The sequence below is a fragment of the Mastigoproctus giganteus genome, chromosome 7 (genome assembly GCF_048544385.1).
Source record: "Mastigoproctus giganteus isolate SK-2022 chromosome 7, ASM4854438v1, whole genome shotgun sequence".
Classification (NCBI taxonomy): Eukaryota; Metazoa; Arthropoda; class Arachnida; order Uropygi; family Thelyphonidae; genus Mastigoproctus; species Mastigoproctus giganteus.
In genome coordinates this window covers 68889348-68910369 of record NC_143581.1, presented here as the reverse complement: position 1 = coordinate 68910369, position 21022 = coordinate 68889348, and the positions used below count along the sequence as shown (strand labels likewise).

The 21022-nt window shown below is 37.7% G+C and overlaps 1 protein-coding gene across 1 annotated transcript in view; it reads right to left on the bottom strand.

Moving 5' to 3' along the window:
* The window catches only part of LOC150082984 (uncharacterized), a 201443-nt gene extending 180684 nt beyond the window's left edge, over positions 1–20759 (bottom strand). Inside the window, exons 1-2 of the mRNA XM_090377713.1 lie at positions 20713–20759; positions 3296–3405 (exon numbers count right to left, since the gene is read on the bottom strand). Of these exons, the coding sequence (XP_090233839.1) occupies positions 3296–3394 (99 nt within the window). The 5' untranslated portion in view covers positions 3395–3405; positions 20713–20759. The remainder of the gene's footprint in view (positions 1–3295; positions 3406–20712) is intronic.
* Positions 20760–21022: the final 263 nt, after the last annotated feature.

The following is a 21022-nucleotide window of genomic DNA, read 5'->3' as shown; positions in this document are numbered from 1 at the left end:
AGGCCATATTGCTCCGGGGATATGTGGTGGTCATTCCCTTCCTGCATACTCCGTATTTGGTGGTCACAGGCTTGACTTGTCTGTGGAACACGAATATGTGTAGAAATTCTTCGTGTGCTAATACTAGGACAACATTCCAACTGAAGAATGTGTTATTTCATCCACATTTTGTTAATTTGCTCATTCAGAAGAAATATGAGGGCTGAGAACAGTACAAGTCTTATGCAGTTTGGTGTAAATACTAGTAAACTCTCTTGAATCAGGTATTCTGCGGTTAGGAAACCGTCGATGGTATTCTCTACAAGCAGCAGTAGCACTTCCACCACAAAAACCGTAGATGAACACCATATCGGCGTATTCAGCATGTGTGAAGATATGCGGCATTCTTAACAACACTTCTAACACCAAACCGCACCAGGTTATAATTGCTTCTTAGTCACATCTGATTCAGGGAGCTGTGCCTGCCAGTTTCAAACAGCTGTATCGCCATATTCATTGAGAATTGGACATATTTATATGAACTTTTTTACTCAGAATAATCGATACTCTAACCTCCCAAAATATTTACTATTCCTCCTGAATCACCCTGTATATACGGGTATATGCTGTATACCCACTGGAATTTCATTAATAAGCACAGTATACATAACATACATACTCTCTGCATACATAATGCTCACAGAGTATACCTGCTGGTAACTTTATGACTACAGCACTGTGCACAGTTGTTTTCAAAGTTAGGAATATACCTCTGCAAAAGTGCCATGGGTGCTTATAAAATGTTGGAAACCCACTGAATTTTTTATTTATCAATGTTTTAACAGGAGGACTCTGTATAGCAGTTTGAAAATCATCAGCAGCTTTCTGCACTTCCTGCTAAGACAAAGACTTGCTGAAAATAACATGCCTGTCTGTAAGATAAACCTGGAGATGGTGAATAAGGCAGCTCTCAACCCTATAGGTTAACCATCATGGGTTCCATTAAAAAATTAGCGTTAAATTGTGGCAACTTGTTAATCCTTGTCAACTGATCTAGAAAAGCAGCATATTTTCATCTTGGCTTTCAAAAATTCATCCCAAGTAAGACCTCAACTAGGGTAAAAAAATTCATAAACAAGTAAATGGGGTCACTCATTCTAACCATACATGACAACCGCATTATATGAATTCTTAATCAAAATCATTTATAATGTGGATGCATTATATGCACAACAGTTGTACATATCTGTTACTTGTAATACTGCAATTTCAGGAAAAGATTGAAGGTGCATTCATTAAAATAAAGATACATTATAATAAATTAATATAATGAATAATTAAATTTTACATAAGAGATTCAACCCCAGGGGCTCACATCTGGGAGTATGGGCTTGGCACACCCGGGGTCCTTAGCTGGATATCATGAATCTTCTCTTTCTTAGTGATTCTCTCTCTCTCTCTCAGAAATTTTTTTTTTCTTTTTGGCTGGAGCAGTATAAGCCTCAGGCTTCTTTGCACCATATGGCTAATAATAATAATAATTTTTCAAACTTTATTTTCAAGTTTTCAGTTACTACGAGGGGCATTCAATAAATTATCTACCTACCTATGAAGGAAATGAGATAGAGGCAATAATCTGGTTTTATTTTTCACTGCAACTCCCCTGAACTTCAATACACTTGTTCCATTTTGTTAGCAATGAGGAAATACCAGACAAAGAAAATTCTTTGTCCTATCCATTAAAGAATGTAAAAACAGCAGACTTCAGTTCATTATCATCAGCAAAGTCCATGTAAGTTTCTCTTGGTGTCAAAACAGGAAATAGTCACTAGTGGCCAGATCCAGAGACTGTAAGGTGGATGAGTAAGTTCTGTAAAGTCACAGTCTCAAAGCAGCAAAAAAGCATGTGACCTATGCACAGGTTACATGCTGCTGAAATGAGATAGAGGTAATGGTGTTGGAAAGTTTTCCGTGCCGCTTTTCCTTTATGACATCTGTTAGGTTGTACAGTAGTGGTGAGAAGGGATGCATATGATTCCCCAGTGACTGTCTGCTTGCATTCCAAGTAATAAATATACAAAATTCACTTAGCATCCCAAAAAATGGTGACCATAATCTTGCCAGCTGAAGGTTGTGTCTGAAATTTTTTGGGTGGGGGAGAACCCTAGTGCTTCCATTGCATTGATTCTTGCTTGGTCTCAGGATCCCAGTTAGGAATTAATGTTTCATCACCGTAAAACAACTGGATATGAAAGTTTCAGGATCCCTTCCATAAAGCTCTACATTCTTCTCAACACCATACTCTGAATTGCTTCTGCACAGGGGTCAGAAATCTGGGGACCCTGAGACCACCTTGAACTGACATGGAGGAAGGTTATAACTGTTCCCTCAGATATGTCACATTTCCTAGAGATTTGGGACACCTTTAAATGTCTGTCATTCAGCACAAGGATTTCCACAGCTTGGCACATTTTTAAAGTGGTTGCTGTAACAGGCCTTCCTGAACATGGATCATCTTCAATGGACTCTACCCCACTTGAATTGTATTGACAAAAATTTAATCTGGTACTCTGAAAGTGCACTGTTGCCATACACAGACACCACACTTTCATGGATGGCCTTTCGCCCATTTCCTTCTTTGGTGAGAAACTTTATGATGTAAATTTTATACCACATTGGCATCTTAGGCAGTACAGTGCATGGGTGTCATAGCTGTACAACTGTGTGCATTCATGGGCTAAGTTGTGTGTTGTTTGGGTGGAAAAACTCAGAATAACTCACAAGGGAGAACCATATTCCTTCTGCCTTAAGTTCATAAGAATTCCTACAGCGTCTTCAGAGAAATTTTAATCTAGACTTCTACAAATGAGTGACAAGTGGTGAAACCACTATATTGTCATGGATGATGCACATATCCAAAGAGCAAATTATCTAAATGAACTCTTCATTTCAGGCAAACATCAAACACTTATCATTCTTGTACTAAATTACCCTTATGGAGTTCAGAAAACACAAATGAGTGAATGGTATTTCCATTAACCTTTTGTGGAAATGCCATTCACTCTCATTTTTGAGTTTTCCTGCATGATTAATCCTCCATAACATTAACATTATGCATCTTTGAAAGATAAAACAATGCCATACACTATAATTTTTCATAACCTCTGAACTACTACCAATGCAAACTTCATACTGTTCCTAGAAGGTACACTGAGTTTTGAGAAAGATTTAAAAAACACTATAGATAAGTAATGGGGAAAGGCTAAGAAAGTTGTGAAATTTTTATTATATATTTTATTATTATAAAATACTATACCTTACTAAAACAATATGGCATTGCAAGGATGCTAACTCCAATAATGCTATTTCCTAAGTTGACAACATTTCTGAGGCAGCCATATGTACACGTAGCCATCTTTGGTGATTCTAAATAAAAATCAGTGACCTACTTACATAAGAAAAATAAAATACACCATATATAATAAGAGACTTGGTGTTACTATATATAATGTCACTACATATAATTAATAACCTATAATCTTTAAAAAAATAAAAATAATAAAAAATAATCTGTTTAATGTGTAAAAGAAAATAACTTTCCGCTCCATTGCAGCTTAGGAGTGTTTAAGACAGACAGTTGTAACACACAGTTCGTAACAAATGTATGCAAAAACTGATGCAACAATGTCTGAAGCTCTAAAATTTTGAGCCCACTACCAGTATGGGTAAAACAAGTTTAAATAAGAAATTACTCAAATTAACAAAGAAATAAAGATCCCAGGGGAAAAAAAACAAAAAAAAACACCTCTTAAGGAAGTCCCATGTTCAGGTTGAGTTATGTGGAGGTACTCCATGAAAGAGAGATTCTCTACATATCAGTAGCATTAACATTTCTTTTTAGTCACTGCCAGCTGGGGCTAAGATATAAGATAATCAATCGTCAATTTCTTCCCTGAAATAATTGACAGATTCTTGTAGGAAATATGTTCAAAAACTCAGATACGTGCTTAAAAAGTTCTCATCAACCCTTTTCAAATATCATAGGGTTAATGACTGAAAACCAAGACCTGTTTTTACAGCTTCATTTCCTACATTCCCACTTAGTCTTTTTCCTGAAAATGTGGGAGCAGTCTCAGATGAACATACTGAAAGGTTTGACCTAGATATTTCTCAAATGGAAAAAAGATACAGAAAAACGGAGTCCAAATATGTTGGCAGACTACTGTTGGAATCTGTACGGGAGGATTGCCTTTTCATATAAAAAAACATTGGGACTTATTTCTTTTACAATAACATCTGAGAGATACCAAAATATAACAACCAATTTCTCAATAAAAATATTAAGAAAATGGAATTCCATAATTCAAACCTGGTTACAACAAGGGACAAGTGCCTAACTCTTATTACCTGTAAAAGAGCTGTTCCCACAATCTCATTTTAATAATTTAGGGATGTTCTATGATCAATTAAAAGACTGCACTTCAGAGCAGTTGACTTCTTTGTGTGGTGCCATAAAACTAACCAAAGAAGCCTAAGGACAATTTAAAATTTAGGCCAGAAAATGGAATAAGAAATAGCACTTATTCTACTAGAGGCAAGATGGGTGATACAAGACAGCTGTTTGTGTGAATCAATTCATTCATTTTTTTACAACCCAAGAATTGCTAAGTAGTGTCCTGAATGGGTACTGTTACATGATACACAGATATATTTTTTAAACTGCTCTTTGTACATCAAACATAATGTTAGGTATAGATATACACTGTATTATTATAACACTACATATAATTAAAGTACATACTGAAATAAGAGGACAGAGTAACAATATACATATGACTAATTTACAAGAAAGTGTTTTCTTTATTTACACAGATTAATGCAAAGACACAGACTGCAAAAAAAAAAAATAATAATAATAAATAAATAAAAAATAGAATACTTCATAACAGCTGACATGAAGCTGTTATTAATCTATTACACTGTGGGGAAAAAAATGGAAAAAAACTTTTTTTAACAGACTTAGTTTAATCACATACTGCATCCTTACCCCACAATCAAAAAACTGATTTTCCATTTCTAAGTGTACAGGTTTCAAAGTACAGTTTTTCTGGACTTGCACAGCTACTACTTGTGATTACTAGACAAACTTCTGATAGGTCTACTTAATGGTATCTATATACAGTACACTGATAATTTTTTTATTAAAACAAACAAAATAGTATATCTGGAGGTTTTTTTATACAAATTAAGATAACTTAATTTCAGTAATTACTCATTTTTACCTCAAAAATAAAACAAAATTAAATTTAAAATATTCAAACACAGCAGAATTCTTGGGTAAGGCTTTATATGGAGTAAGAACATTTTAGCATTTATTTTACCATTGGTTGTAGTAGCTCATTATTACCATGTTCTGCTAACCATGGTTTGATTCCGGGTAGAATTTCTTTTTTTTTTTTTTTGATAAAATTCAATACGAGTTACATGTAAAATTGCCCTTCTAAACACTAGTTTCAAAATACGAAATATATAAACTGGACTGTAGTGGAGGAATATGATGATATACACTGTATACCCTCTGCTTCTTTCAAGCAAATACTCTCCTTCTGAGTAACCTAGCTTCATCAATTTTAACAAGGATACATAGTATCTATGTGATCCCTTTTTTTGTTTTAATTATAAAAAAATAATTTTTAGCTGTTTTATTAAATTTAAAATGATCAGTTAATTATAATTAGCTGTATGGTGCAAGGAAGCCTGAAGCTTATACTGCACCAGGCAAAAAAAAAAAAAAAAAAAAAAAATTGAATTACCCTGTGAGAGAGAGAGAGGGAAGTAGAAGGGAATCATCAAGAAAATGAAGAATGACATATCCAGCTCAGGACCCTGGGTGTGCCAAGCCCATACTCACCAGATGTGAGCCCCTGGGATTGTTACTAGCCCAAACTGAAAAATATCAAATGAAAATAAATGGGAGAAACACAATAATAAAAGCTTATTTTTTTTTTTGCAATTTAAGTTCACTAATCGCCAGACTGAAACCCAGATGCTCATGTGTCGGTAGAAACAATGAATATCTATACTTGGCTCACTCATCTGCCATCTGTTAAACGCCAGGTGAGCAAAGCCACAAATTCTCTAACCAGTTAGAGAATATTGGTGTGCAATTATTATTATTATTAGCCATATGGTGCAAGGAAACCTGAGGCTTATGCCGAACCAGCCAAAAAAATTCCCGAGTAACCCTGAGAGAGAGAGAGAGAGAGAGAGAGAGAGAGAGAGAGAGAGAGAGAGAGAGAGAGAGAGAGAGAGAGAGAGAGAGAGAGAGAGAGAGAGAGAGAGAGAACAAGCAAGAGTTAGAAGTAGAAAGGAATCACCAAGAAAAAGAAGAATGGTGATATCCAGCTCAGGACTCTGGGTGTGCTAAGTCCATACTCACCAGATGTGAGCCCCTCAATGGTGGTATATAGAAAGACTATTTCATTTACAAATTTTAAAACAGAAAAAAAGTGACACCTGTCAGATACTGTTTTAGCAACAGAAGGTTAATTACTGTGGGTGTTACTTTCACAACCTGTATACCTTCTGTTTTTTTTTTCTGGTATATTCCTTCTCTTTTTATGACTTTATCCCTGTATATAAGGGTAACAGAATTGTGGCACTAGGATGTGGTATTGCAGTGGAATATGCCACCATGTATAAAACACAACTAAAGCCTTGCAACATATTTTCTTATAAAAAATTAAAACTGATAGCAAGGATTAACCTGAGTTTTTCAGCTTTTAGCTAACATAGATTAATAATTGCATTAATTATATCCAGTAACATTAATAGTATCCAATTTTACCTAAGTATGCTTAATAGAAGGCTTCTCTCAGCTTTCCTAGAAATACAGGCAAAATTTTCATAAAATTTTATTTTCTGGGGATTATATTTCTATGATTAACATTAGCATTAGTGGCATAAGAAAGCGAGCTTATACAGCATCAGCCAAAAAAAAAAAAAAAAAAAAAAAGTATTCCCATTTCACCTATCCATTTACTCCAAACGCCTGTACAGTTATTCCTTAAATTTGTTTAAGCTATCAACTTCCACAACAGATGGAAGTGTGTTATAAAGCATTGGCCAAAAGACAAACATTTCTCACTGTCTATTTCTGAATTCATTCCAACTACCTACTTCTACAGCAAATGAAAGTTTGTGCTGACAATCAACTACCTACTAGCTGAAGACAAATTTCCACACATCTATCCTGCAACCATCCTTACTCAATTTGAATCTACAGTGGTGGACAAAAAAACTGCATCACCTTAAAAAAAGTAACATTTGTAGTGAAACGTATAAGATATTGTTTGATTACAGTCATTTTGTTTGTTGCAAAGCATAGGTATTGCATCATCCGTTTCTATAAATACAGCGTTGGAAGGGTATACACGTTCATTAGTATGCTGTTTTGCAGAAGTGTAAGCATGGCTCCATATGTTCAGTTGACACCAAGAAAAAAAAAGTGTAGCTGTTGCTCTGTCCCAGGAAGGGCTTTCTACACATGCTATCACTGATAAAATAGGCTGCCACCAGTCAACAGTATCCTGGATACTGAAATTAAATCGTGAAACCGGTGATTAGCATTAGCTGAGGCATATGATGCAAGAAAGCAAGCTTATACAGCATCAGCCAAAAAAAAAAAGAAAAAAAAAAAACCCTTCCCATTTCACCCATCTGGTCCTCCAAATATTTGTCTAGTTCAGCCTTAAACTTATTTAAGCTATCAACTTCCACAACAGAAAATGGAAGTCTGTTCCAGCAATCAAATACCCACCGGTTAAAGGCAAACTTCCACACATGTATTATAAAACTGTCTAATGAATTATATTGGGAATCAGACTGTTAGATAAGAAGAGAAACACATGGATTAGGCAGCAAACTCAAGTAAAGGACATTCTTATCAAAACTAAAGGACTAAAATGGTCTTGGGCAGGACACATAGTTCGAAGACATGATGACAGATGGACTAAGAAAATAACAGAATGGTACCCAAGAGGAGCTAGAAGAAAACCTGGAAGACAAAGGCAGAGATGGATAGATGAAATTCATGAGTTTTTGGGTAGTAAATGGATGGCCAGTGCTCGAAACAGAAGGAACTGGAAAGTTGCTGGAGAAGCCTTCATCCTGCAGTGGATTGAAAATGGCTGATGATGATTCTAAAACTGTCTTTCCTCAATTTTAATCTGAGCAAGGGAAAGTATCCTATCAGCACAGAGGCTGCTCAAACCATTCAGTGCCTTATAGACCTCAATCAGATCACCTCACAAGTGCCTAGTCTCCTGATGCTGCAACTTGCAGAACTTAAGCCTTTCTTCGTAAGTGCACCCCTTTGTTCCTCTCACCAATCTTGTTGCCCTTCTCTATACTTGTTCTAGCAACTCTACATCCTTCCTAAAATAAGGCCTCCAGACCTGTATACAGTACGCAAGGTGGGGCCTGACCATTGCCTTATACAAAGGGATATCACCTCCTCGTCTCTGCTAGCAAAATTCCTATATATCATTGACAAAATTCCATGACCTGCTCTGGCAGCCCGCCTGCACTGCTCAGAGAGAACTTCATATCTGACTGCATAATTACTCCCAGGTCTTTTTCATTCTCCACCTCCCTGAGTGTAGTACCACACAGTTGGTACATTTCTCTTGGGTTACTGCTACCCATATGGAGTACTTTGCATTTGTCAATGTTAAACTTCAGTTCCACTTCTCAGATAATCTGCCTAACTTTTCTAGATCCTGTTGCAGTAGCATACTGTCATTAACAACCCTGCCAACCTTTGTATCATCTGCAAACTTGGACGTTAAGCCTGATATACCTTCATTGATATCACTGATAAATACAAAAAACAACAATGAGCTCAACATTGAACCCTGGGGAACTCCACTAATAACATTAGTCGACGTACAGCAGCGTCAATTTATTACCACTCTCTGCCATCTCCCACACCTTTATCCATTGCAATAACTTGCCCTTAATGTCATACCGCTCCAATCTGTACAGAAGTCTTCTATGTGCAATAGTATCAAAAGCTTTCCTGAAATCCAAGTATATGATATCAAAATTATTTTTTGCATTCAGTTCCTTTGTGACCACATCAAAGTATCCAATCAAATTGGTCAGACAAGACTTCCCTTTAACAAACCCATGCTGTGTCTGAGCTATTACTGCTGTCTTGTGTAAGTGATCCTGTATCACCTCTTTAAACAGTGACTTCATTATTTTCCCCAGAACAGAAATTAAACTAACAAGTCCATAATTACTTGTCACCCTTTTAACCCTCTTTGTGAAATGGGGATACATTTGCACGTCTCTAGTCCATGGGGACCTCCCCTGACTTAAAGGATGCTGTCATAATTATGGCTAAGGGTTTGCTTACTTCCCTTGCTGCTTCCATTATAATTGGATAGATTCCATTTGCCCCAGATGCCTTTTTTATGCTTAACTTCAGCACTTTCTCCTCCACTTTGCTCTCAGTTATTACAAAATCACTTAGCTTCCTGCTAGAGCTTGATAAACTTCTGGCATTCCCCTCTTCGAATAACTCCTCATGTATGAATGTAGATGCAAAATACTCATTCAGTTTATCAGCTACTTGAGCAGGATCACCAATAGACGAACCATTTATGTTAAGTGGACCAATCTGATTCATCCCCTCCCTTCTTATCTAGAGTTTAGATAAGTAAAGAACTCTTTACTGTTTTTCTTTGTATGCATTGTCAAACATTTCTAATAATGTGCCTTCCCCTGCCTAACCTCCTTTGTGACTTGATTACAGACTAGCTTATATTTGCCATAGCTTCTGTCTTGCCTGATAATTTATATGCATTCCATGCATTTTTCTTCTCTGCCACGATCCTTGTTAACTCATCCAACATCCATTTAGACCTGAATCCAGAACAGTATTTCTTGGTTGGTATGAAAAGAATAGCAGCCTCCAAGATTAAGTCCCTGAAGGCTTCAAATTTATAATTCACTGTTCGTAACATCATCTGTTGATCCCACCATATAGAATTTAAAACTATATGAGACAGTTTTAAATTTGAATTTGAAGTGTTGATCAAGACATCAAAGGCGGATATTGTTGGGATAGCAGAGACGTGGTGTCACACAGATATAAGGAATGCAGAACTGGAATTTGGGGAGTACAATTTGTACAGAAAGGATAGACAGGATAGAAAGTGAGGAGATGTTATGCTGTTAATTAAGAAAAACATAAAATCAAAAGAAGTGCACCAAGTTGATATAGATGAACAGTGCACTGGTGATTCAGTTTGGTGTGACATAAGCACTGCAAAAGCAAAAATAAGAGTAGGAGTGTGTTATAGGCCTAATGACTCGAATGAGTACAATGAACAATTGTACAGAGAAATAGAGTGGGCCAGTAAATCAGAATGTCTTATAATGGGGGATTTTAACTTCCCAGATATTGACTGGAACTTGTGGGTTGGTCACTCACACACTAGTCAGACTTTTGTGGATTTATTGGATGATTGTTTTCTGCAGCAGCATGTTCGAGAGGCAACCAGAGAGAGTAATACTCTTGATCTGGTTATCAGCAGTGATCATTCGTGTATTAAGAATTTGCAGATAAAGGAAACACTAGGTGGCAGTGATCACAGTGTATTGATGTGGGATTTACTTAAAGGTTTAATTACCATCGGGGGTAAAGGAAAGGGTTTTTGCTTCCGTAAAGATGAGTACAGTGGTCTCAGAAAGTTTTTAAATTCTGTACAGTGGGATCAACTGACGATGTTACCAACAGTAAATTCTAAGTGGAAAGCATTCAAGGAATTAATCGTGGATGCTACTAGAAGTTTCATACCTATTAAGAAATATTGTTCAAGGTTTAGGCCTAAATGGTTATCAAATGAACTAATGAGACTCGTGACAGAGAAGAAAAATGCATGGGATGCATATAAATTATCAAGCGACTCAGAAGCCTATGTCAAATATAAACTAGTCTGTAATCAGGTCACAAAGGAGGTTAGGCAGGTGAAGGCAGATTACGAGAAATCCTTGGCAAAAGATGCTAAGAAAAACAGCAAGGATTTCTTTACTTATATAAACTAAAAGGAAGGGGATGAATCTGATTGCTCCACTTCACATCGATGGTTCGACTGTTGATGATCCTGCTCAGATAGCAAACAAACTGAATGAGTATTTTGCATCTACATTCACACGTGAGGAATTATTAAGGTTTGAAAATGGCAGAAGGTTATCAAATTGTAGCAGGATACTTAATGATTTTTTAATAACTGAGAGCAAAGTGGAGGAGAAATTTTGAAGTTATACATAAGAAAAGCAGCTGGGATCTATCCAGTTATATTAAAGGAGGCGGTAAAGCAACTAAGCAAACCCTTAGCCATAATTATGAGAGCATCCTTGAGATCTCCATTTGCACTGGAGATGTGCAAATGTATCCCCAATTCACAAAGGGGGATCGAAGGTTGACACGGGTAATTACAGACCAATTAGTTTAACTTCTGTTCCGGGTAAAATAATGGAGTCACTGGTTAAAGATGCATTGCAGGATCATCTAGACAAGACTGGAGCATTAATTCACACACAGCATGGGTTTTTTATTAAGGGAAAGTCTTGTCTGAAAAATTTGACAGGATATTATGATGTGGTTACAAAGGAACTGGATGCAAAAAATAATTTTGATATCATATACTTGGATTTCAGGACAGCTTTTGATACTGTTGCACTTGAAAAACTGCTGTACAAATTGGAGAGGTATGGCATTAAGGGGCTACAATGTATAAAGGGATGGTTGAACGGGAGATGACAGAGTGGTAATCGATGGATACTGCTCTTTGTGGATAAATGTTATTAGTGGAGTCCCACAGGGTTCGGTGTTGGGTCCACTGTTGTTTTGTATATTTATCAGTGATATTGATGAAGGTATATCAGGCTTAATGTCGAAGTTTGCAGATGATACAAAGGTTGACACGGTTGTTAATGACAGCAATGGCAGTGTGCTACTGCAACAGGATCTAGATAATTTGGGCAGATGAGTTAAGAAGTGGCAACTGAAGTTTAACCTTGACAAATGCAAAGTACTGCATATGGGTAGAAGTAACCCCAGAGAAACGTACCAACTGTGTGGTACTAAACTTAAGGTGGTAGAAAATTAAAAAGACCTGAGAGTAATTGTGCAGTCACATATGAAGTTTTCTGAGCAATGGAGACAGGCTGCCAGGGCAGGTCATGGGGTTTTGTCAATGATATATAGGAATTTTGCTAGCAGGGAAAAGGAGGTGATTGTTCCTCTATATAAGGCAATGGGGTCAGGCCATGCCTTGAGTATTGCGTACAGGTCTGGAGGCCTCATTTTAGGAAGGATGTAGATTTGCTTGAGCATGTACAGAGAAGGGCAAAAAGATTGGTAAGGGGAATGAAGGGATCCTCTTACCAAGAGAGGCTTAAGTTCTGCAAATTGCAGTGGCTGGAGACTAGGCACCTGCACGGTGACCTGATTGAGATGTATAAAGCTTTGAATGGGTTGAGCACGCTGAATTCTGATGGAATCCTTCCACTTGTTTAGATTACGAACCTAAGGGAGCATAAATTCAAATTAAGAAAGGACAGATGTAGAATTGATGTGCGGAGATTTGCCTTTAGCCAGCGGGTGGTTAATTGCTGGAACAAACTTCCATCTGTCGTTGTGGAAGTTGATAGGTTGAATAAATTTAAGGAGGAACTGGACAGGCATTTGGAGGGAATGGTGTGATTTTTTTTTTTTTTTTGGCTGATGCTGCATAAGCTCAAACTTGCTTTCTTGCATCACATGCCACTACAACTGTAGTTACCTTTACAAAAACCCTTCCCTTTACCCTTGATGGTAGTGACATCTTTAAGTAAATCTCACATCAGTACACTGTGATCACTGTCACCTAGTGGTTCCTTTATCTGCAAATCTTAATGCATGAGTGATCACTACTGATAATCAGACCAAGGGTGTTACTCCCTCAGGTTGCCCCTCAAACATGTTGCTGCAGAAAACAATCCTCCAATAAATCCATAAAAGTCTTGATAGTGTGAGAGTGACACCCATAAGTTCCAGTCAATATCTGGAAAGTTAGAATTCCACATTATAAGACATTCTGATTTACTGGCCCACTATTTCTCTGTATAGTTGTCCACTATACTCCTCAGAGTCATTAGGCCTATAACACACTCCTACTGTCCTTTTTGCTTTCCTAGTGCTTATGTCACGCCAAACTGATTCAATATTGCACTGTGCACCCATTTCAACTGGATGCTCTGCCTTAGATTTTGTGTTTCTTAACTAACAATATAACCCCTCCTCCCTTCCAATCCTGTCTGTACACACTGTACTCCCCAAATTCCTATTCTGCCTTTCTTATATCTGTGTGACACCAAGTCTCTGATATCCCAACAATATCTGCCTTTGATATCTTGACCAACATTTCAAATTTATTTACTATATTCCTACCACTGGTATTCATGCAAGTATAGACGCCTCCGTAGCCAGATGGGCAGGACCAGCAGTATGTAGCATAAGCTTCTTGATTAGACTGGGGTTCGAGCCCGTGACCACCAAATACGGAGGATAGGGAAAAGGTCAGGGAATGACCACCGCATGTCCCCAGAGCAATATGGCCTTAGTTGGTTAAGCTCCTAAAAACCAAATAACAAACAACAACATGCAAGTATACCTGTACCTGTTCTTACTCTTAGTTACCCTAACATAGCCCATGTACTTACTTTTTCTATGATGACTCTCAGCAGTACTTGAAATCTAAGTATATGATGCTAAAATTATTTTTTCTATCCAATTCCTCTGTCAGTATGTCACAGTATCCAATCAGATTGGTCAGGTCTTTAGTATTAGTGGAGGCATACGATACAAGAAAGCAAGCTTATGCAGCATCAGCCAAAAAAAAAAGAAAGAAAAAAACGCTCCCATTTCACCCCTCCATTCTTTCCAAATACCTGTCCAGCTCAGCCTTAAATTTATTTAGGCTATCAACTTTCACAACAAAAGATGGAAGTCTGTTCCACCAATCAACTACCCGCTGGCTAAAGGCAAACTTCCGTACATCTATCCTACAACTAATTATTTATTTGTTTTTTTAGGAGCATTAACAACTAAGGCCATATTGCTCCGGGGATATGCGGTGGTCATTTCCTGACCTTTCCACATCCTCCGTATTTGGTGGTCACAGGCTCGAACCCCAGTCTAATCAAAAAGAGTGTGCTATGCACTGCTGCTCCTGCCCACGGAAGCGCCCCTACAACTAGTCTTGTCTGACCAATCATTAACAAATCCATGCTTTGACTGCTCTATAAATGCATTCCCATCTAGATGGTCCTGCATTTCTTCTTTATCCAATGACTGTTCTGTTCCATGGAAAAGAGGTCAAGCTAACAGGTCTAAACTTACATTACCCTTTGATTCCCCCCACTTTGTGAATTGGGGATCTGTTTTCTGAGGATGCTCTCATAATTATGGCTAAAGGTTTGCTGACTTCTTTTGCTACTTCTCTTAATATAACTGGACCACCCCAGGTGCCTTTTTTAGATTTAGCTTTAACAAATTCTCTTCTACTTTTCTTCTAAGTTATCACAAAATCATTCAATTCCCTGATAGAATTTGTTAAACTTCTGGCATCCTTTTCATAAAAAATTCCTCATGTGTGAATGTAGATGCAAAAGTACCTATGCATCAACAGTTAAAAATTCATATCTTATGGACCAATGTAATTCATCCCCTTCATTCTAATTTTACATAAATAAAGAAGACTGCTGTTTGTCTTTGCATTCTTTGCCAGAGACTTCCTGTAATCTGCCTTAACTTGCCTAACCTTTTCTGACTTGACTGCAGGCTAGTTACTATAAAAAGTTTAGTAGATTCTATGATTATAACCCTGAATGCTGCTTTGAATCTGACTGCACTTTATGAAGAAAACTGATATTATTATAGTACTGTAGTGGCAAATGATGCAAGAAAGCAAGCTTACACAGCATCAGCCACTGCATATTGGATGCCTTCATGAGGGACTTGAGACTAAAAAAAATCCAGTACAGTGCACCTAACATCTCAATCCTATGTAAAATGGAATCTATCTACTGGATCCCACTGTAAGACTTCCACGTACAGAAAAAGCCATATCACTTATGCATATTTCCCACTACTGCAGAATCCCTGCCTACTGTTTTGAATCTGGTTGGTATTTATGAAGAAACTGATTTTAGTCACAACCCAGAAGAGTTGCATGTTTTCACAGACAGTTTAATAAAAGTTTGAAAGCTGTCACTTTGCAATGGGAATATATACACCCACGGTTATTTTTGTGCACTTTGTTCATATCAAATAAGGATACAGAAATGCAGAGTGCATCACAGCAGGTGAAGTATGACTGGTGTAAATAGGATGTCTTTGGGGACTTCAAAATGCTGCAGTGCCTTGGATTTGAAAAGTGATTTCACTAAGTTTCCTTGTTTGCTCTGCCTCTAAGACAGCAGGGTAGTAAATCAGCACTACGAAGCAAACAATCTGCAAGAATTGCAAGTTGCAGCCTGGTGCTTGCAATGCAATAAACAATCCCTTAGTTTCAAGAAAAAGTCTTGCTTTGACCACTCCGCGTCAAGCTGGAAACTGATAATTTTTCAAAGCACTGGATTCTTAAATTTGTCTGATGCAAAAGTGAAAGGTGCAACATTTACTGGTCCCCAAGTTAAGCAGATATTGGCTTTACAGAGAGGAAGACAAAATGACTACTGCTGAGTGGAAATTACAAAGAAAGAAACAGTTTTTTAGCTTTAGCATTAGTAGAGGCATATGATGCAAAAAAGCAAGCTTATGCAGCATCAGCCAAAAAAAAAAAAAAAAAAACTTCCACTTCACCCCTCCGTTCATTCGAAATACCTGTCTAGCTGAGCCTTAAATTTATTCAGGCTATCAACTTCCATAACAAGGGATGGAAGTCTGTTCCACCAACCAACTACATGCTGGCAAAAGGCAAATTTCCACATATCTATCCTACATCTGTCTTTCCTCAATTTGAATTTATGTCCTCTCAGGTGATTATTCTGAACAAGAGGAAGAATCCCATCAGCATTCAGCATGCTCAAGCTCAAACCATTCAAGGCTTTATACACCTCTATCAGATCATCTCGCCGGTGCCTAGTCTCCAGACACTAATTTGCAAAACGTAAGCCTTTCTTTGTAAGAGCAACCCTTTGTTCCATTCACTAACCTTGTTGCCCTTCTCTGTACTCATTCCAGCAGCTCTACATCCTTCTTGAAATGAGGCCTCCAGACCTGAATACAGTACTCAAAGTGTGGCCTGACCATTGCCTTATACAAGGGAATAATCACCTCCTTATCCCTGCTAGAAAAATTCCTGTATATCATTGATAAGACACCATGAGCTACTCTTGCAGCCCATCTGCACTGCTCACAGAACTTCATATCTGCCTGCACAATTACCTCCCAGGTCCTTTTCATTCTCTACCACTGTCAGTGTAGCACCACAGAGTTGATATGTTGCTCTATGGTTGCTGTTTCCCATATGTAGTACTTTACATTTGTCAATGTTAAACTTCATTTGCCACCTCTCGGCCCATCTGCTCAACCTTTCCAGATCCTGTTGCAGCAGCATAGCATCAGTAGCGTCCTTAACAACCCTGCCAACCTTTTTATCGTCTGCAAACTTGGACATTAAGCTTGATATACCATCATCAATATTATTTATAAATACAGAAAACAATAATGGACCCAACACTGAACCCTGAGGGGCTCCACTAATAACATTAGTCCACGATGAGCAGTGTCCATTGATTACCACTCTCTGTCTTCTGCCACTCAACCATCCCCTTATCCATAGCAGCAATTTGCCTCCAATGCCACACTGCTCCAGTTTGTGCAGCAGTCTTCCAAGTGCAACAGTATCAAAAGCCTTTCTAAGATCCAAGTATATAATATCAAAGTTATTCCCTGCATCCAGTTCTTTTGTGACTGCATCCTAGTATCCAATCAAATTGGTTAGGCAAGACTTTCCCTTAACAAAACCATGCTGTGTCCTAGCTATAACTGAAGTCTTGTCTAGATGATCCTGCAGTGTTTCATTAACCAGTGCCTCCATTAATTTTCCTGGAACAGAAGTTAAACTCACAGGTCTATAATTACTTGTGTCAGCCTTTGATCCTCCTTTGTGAATTGGGGTCACATTTGCACATCTCCAGTCTATGGGTATCTCTCCTGAGTCCAAGCAAGCTCTCATAATAATGGCTAAGGGTTTGCTTACTTCCTTTGCTGCCTCCTTTAATATAACTGGATAGATACCATCCACCCCAGGTGCCTTTCTTGTGTTTATCTTCAACAATTTCTCCTCCACTTTACTCTCAGTTTTTACAAGATTATCTAGATTACTGCCAGAGTTGAATACACCTCTGGCATTCCTCTCGCTGTATAACTTCTCATGTGTTAATGTAGATGCAAAATACTCGTTTAGTTTGTTAGCTACCTGAGCAGGATCATCTACAGTTGACCCATCGATATCAAGTGGACCAATCTGATTCATCCCCTTCCTTCTAGAGTTTACATAAGTAAAGAACTCTTTGCTGTTTTTCTTTGCATCCCTTGCCAAAGATTTCTCGTAATCTGCCTTCGCCTGCCTAATCTCCTTCGTAACTTGGTTACAGATCAACTTATATCTATCATAGGCTTCTGTGTCACGTGTTAATTTATATGTATCCCATGCATTTTTCTTCTCTACCATAAGTCTCATTAGTTCATCTGAGATCCATTTAGGCCTAAACCTTGAACAATATTTCTTAGTTGGTATGTAAAGCCTAGTAGCTTCCAAGATAAGTTCTTTGATTGCTTTCCATTTTGAATTTGCTGTTGGTAACATCATCAGTTGGTCCCACTGTATAGAATTTAAATACTGTCTCAGACCATCGTAGTCGCCTTTACGAAAGCAATAACCCTTCCCTTTACCCCTGATGGTAGTTACCTCTTTGAGTAAATCCCACTTCAGCACACTGTGATCACTGCCACCTAGTCATTCCTTTATCTGCAGATTCTTAATGCATGAAGAATCATTACTTATAATCAAATCAAGAGTATTACTCCCTCTAGTTGCCTCCCGAACATGCTGATGTAGAAAACAATCATCCAATAAATCCACAAAAGCCTTGCTAGTGTGTGAGTGACCAACCCACAAATTCCAGTCAATATCTGGGAAATTAAAATCCACCATTATAAGACTCTCTGATTTACTGGCCCACTATTTCCCTGTACAGTTTCTTATTATACTCATCAGAGTCATTAGGCCTATAGCACACTCCTACTCTCAATTTTGATCTTCCAATGCTTATGTCACACCAAACTGACTCGACACTGCACTGTGCAGCGATGTCGACTGCCTTCACTTCCTTGGATTTTATGTGTTTCTTAACTAATAGCATAACCCCTCCTCCCTTCCTATCCTATGCTTTCTGTAGACGTACGCCCCAAATTCCAGTTCTGCATTCCTTATATCTGTGTGACACCACGTCTCTGATATCCCAACAATATCCACCTTTGATGCTTTGAGCAATACCTCAAATTCATTTACTAAACTCCTAGCATTGGTGTACACGCAAGTATATATACACCTGTTCCTATTCTTAGCTACCCTAACACAACCCATGTGTTTACTTGTACCGCAATGACTCCCAGCAGTCTCTGAAATATCCTGCATCTTGTTTTACAGGCTTCTGCTCATTCCAATAGAAGCAGTGCAAGAATCACTTTCACCTCTGCCAGTGGCTACTGTTAATCTATTAGTCTTTGTATCCCCGCAAGCTAGCAATTTTCCGACCCACCTAATACTGACTCGATAGCATCAGCAAATATTCTTGCACCCTTTCTATTTAAGTGTATCCCATCCCTGTAGAAGCAGTCCCTTCTGTTAACAAGTACAGACCAGGCTGAAAAAAATTCTATCCCTTGAGGCTTGCACAATCTTTCCAGGGCCGAATTGATCGGCAAGGCTCTCATCATATACTCTCTCCTATCGTGTCTGGGCAAAATTGCAGACACTTTCAAATTCAACCCTAATTCACGGCTTTTTTTCAACAGTGACCTGTATTTGTTAAGTAATTCTGCTGGTCTTCTACTCTTAATATCATTAGTGCCAACGTGTACAACTATATCACCTTTTGTGCCCTTAAAAGATGACATCCGCTCTACATCATCAATCTTTGCCCCTGGCAGACATTCCCTGGTCCTGTTCCACCTATCCTTTTTATAAAGCATGTTCCATGTTTCCCTGACAGTGAGTTATGTGAAAATTTACAGAAAAATAGGTACAAAATGTCAAGCTTCATTACTTGTGCTCCCAATTGGCTCAGGAGAGATTTCACAAGGCCATAATGTCAATGGAGAAGTGGTACCAAGGAAGTGGAATGATACCATGACAGGCAACTAAATTCAGTTCTTGTTTTGAGATAACTCAATTCAATGATAGCTTAAGCTTAACTATGCCAGCATTTTCAGCTCTTATAAAACTGTAATGTTTTTTATGATTAACCTGAGGGGGTTTCTACTTTTTAATTTCTCGATTTTTTTCAGCTTGCTGTTCACTTGTAACATAGATTAATTGATACAAGTAAACAGTAAATAGAAGAGTTAAACATTGTTAATAATATAAAAAGAACCTTTCTGCAGGACCGTCTTTCCCATTTGGCATTTAAGTCTACGACAATAATAAAAGTAATTCAACATCAACGTATTTTTTTCCTTTGCTTTACCATCTAATTATCAAAAACTCAGGCTCTAATACCTAAGTATTTGGTTTTCGTAGGCCCTACGAACGTTAATCCGAGACATCACTACATTATATCAAATATATCAAAATGCCCTCACATTAATTTTTTTTGTTTGTTCGAAAGTATCCAGCAAATTTAGTTTTGAAGTTATTTCTACAATACTTGTTCCATCACTAACTTACAGTACGAACTATGATGACGCTGTTCAAGGTTGTTGAATAGCATCATATAATACGCAAATTATCGATGTGGAAACTGGAGTATGGAGGTGGGAAACACGCACTTTAAATAATAAATCTTCTTTTTAATTCCTCTTTCTTGGCGATTTATTTTATTCCCTTCTCTCTCTCGGTAATTCAGAAATTTTTTTTGGTTGGTGCAGCATAAGCCTCAGGCTTCCTTGCACCATATGGCTAATAATGATAACAATAAAACTGAAATAACGCCGCTCAAAAAAAAAAAAAAAATTCAATGATAGCTTAAGTCACAACCCAATAATAATTAACTAGGCCAACATTTTCATCTCGTAAAAAACTTCAAAATTGTAGTAATAGGAATCTTTTATTCCTACTACTACAATTTTGCAGTTTTAGGTGGGGGTCGGAATTGTGCCAGGACTACACATTTGAAGAACTTACCTTACTTAGCGAAGAGCTACCTTAGTTAGCCTTCAATTGTGATATTTTTAAACTTCATAAACACGAAGTCACTAAATATTACAAAGTAATGAAATACGCGCTCGTGTTTCATAACATCTTTCATACTGCTGCCTAACACACTTCTGATTTAAATGACAGCTCCCCTTTTCCTACTATTCACAATTTTATTTATTTTCACTTCATTGACGCGCAGATTATCAATCTGAACTTCAATGTTCGTACCTTAATAAAACAGTCTGTTTACCAGAACTGTGTGCGTATACGAAGCTCTGATGTTTACAGAACACACAGCGCCTCGCTATTCGGTGGCTGCTCTGAAAATTTCGGTACTGACAGCCGAGCAGGAGCTATTTAGAATAACACAATATGTGTATAAAGAATTAATAGCGTATATAGAATTTCTTTGGACTCTGCTCGTCAGGAAAAATCTAAGCACAAAATTAGCTTGAAAACTGGGCTACATATTTTTGTATTAACAAATGTGCGACACCAACCACTCGCAGCAATAAAAGGGAAATTCAACAATAAACGAGGATAGTCACGTGTTATTGTGA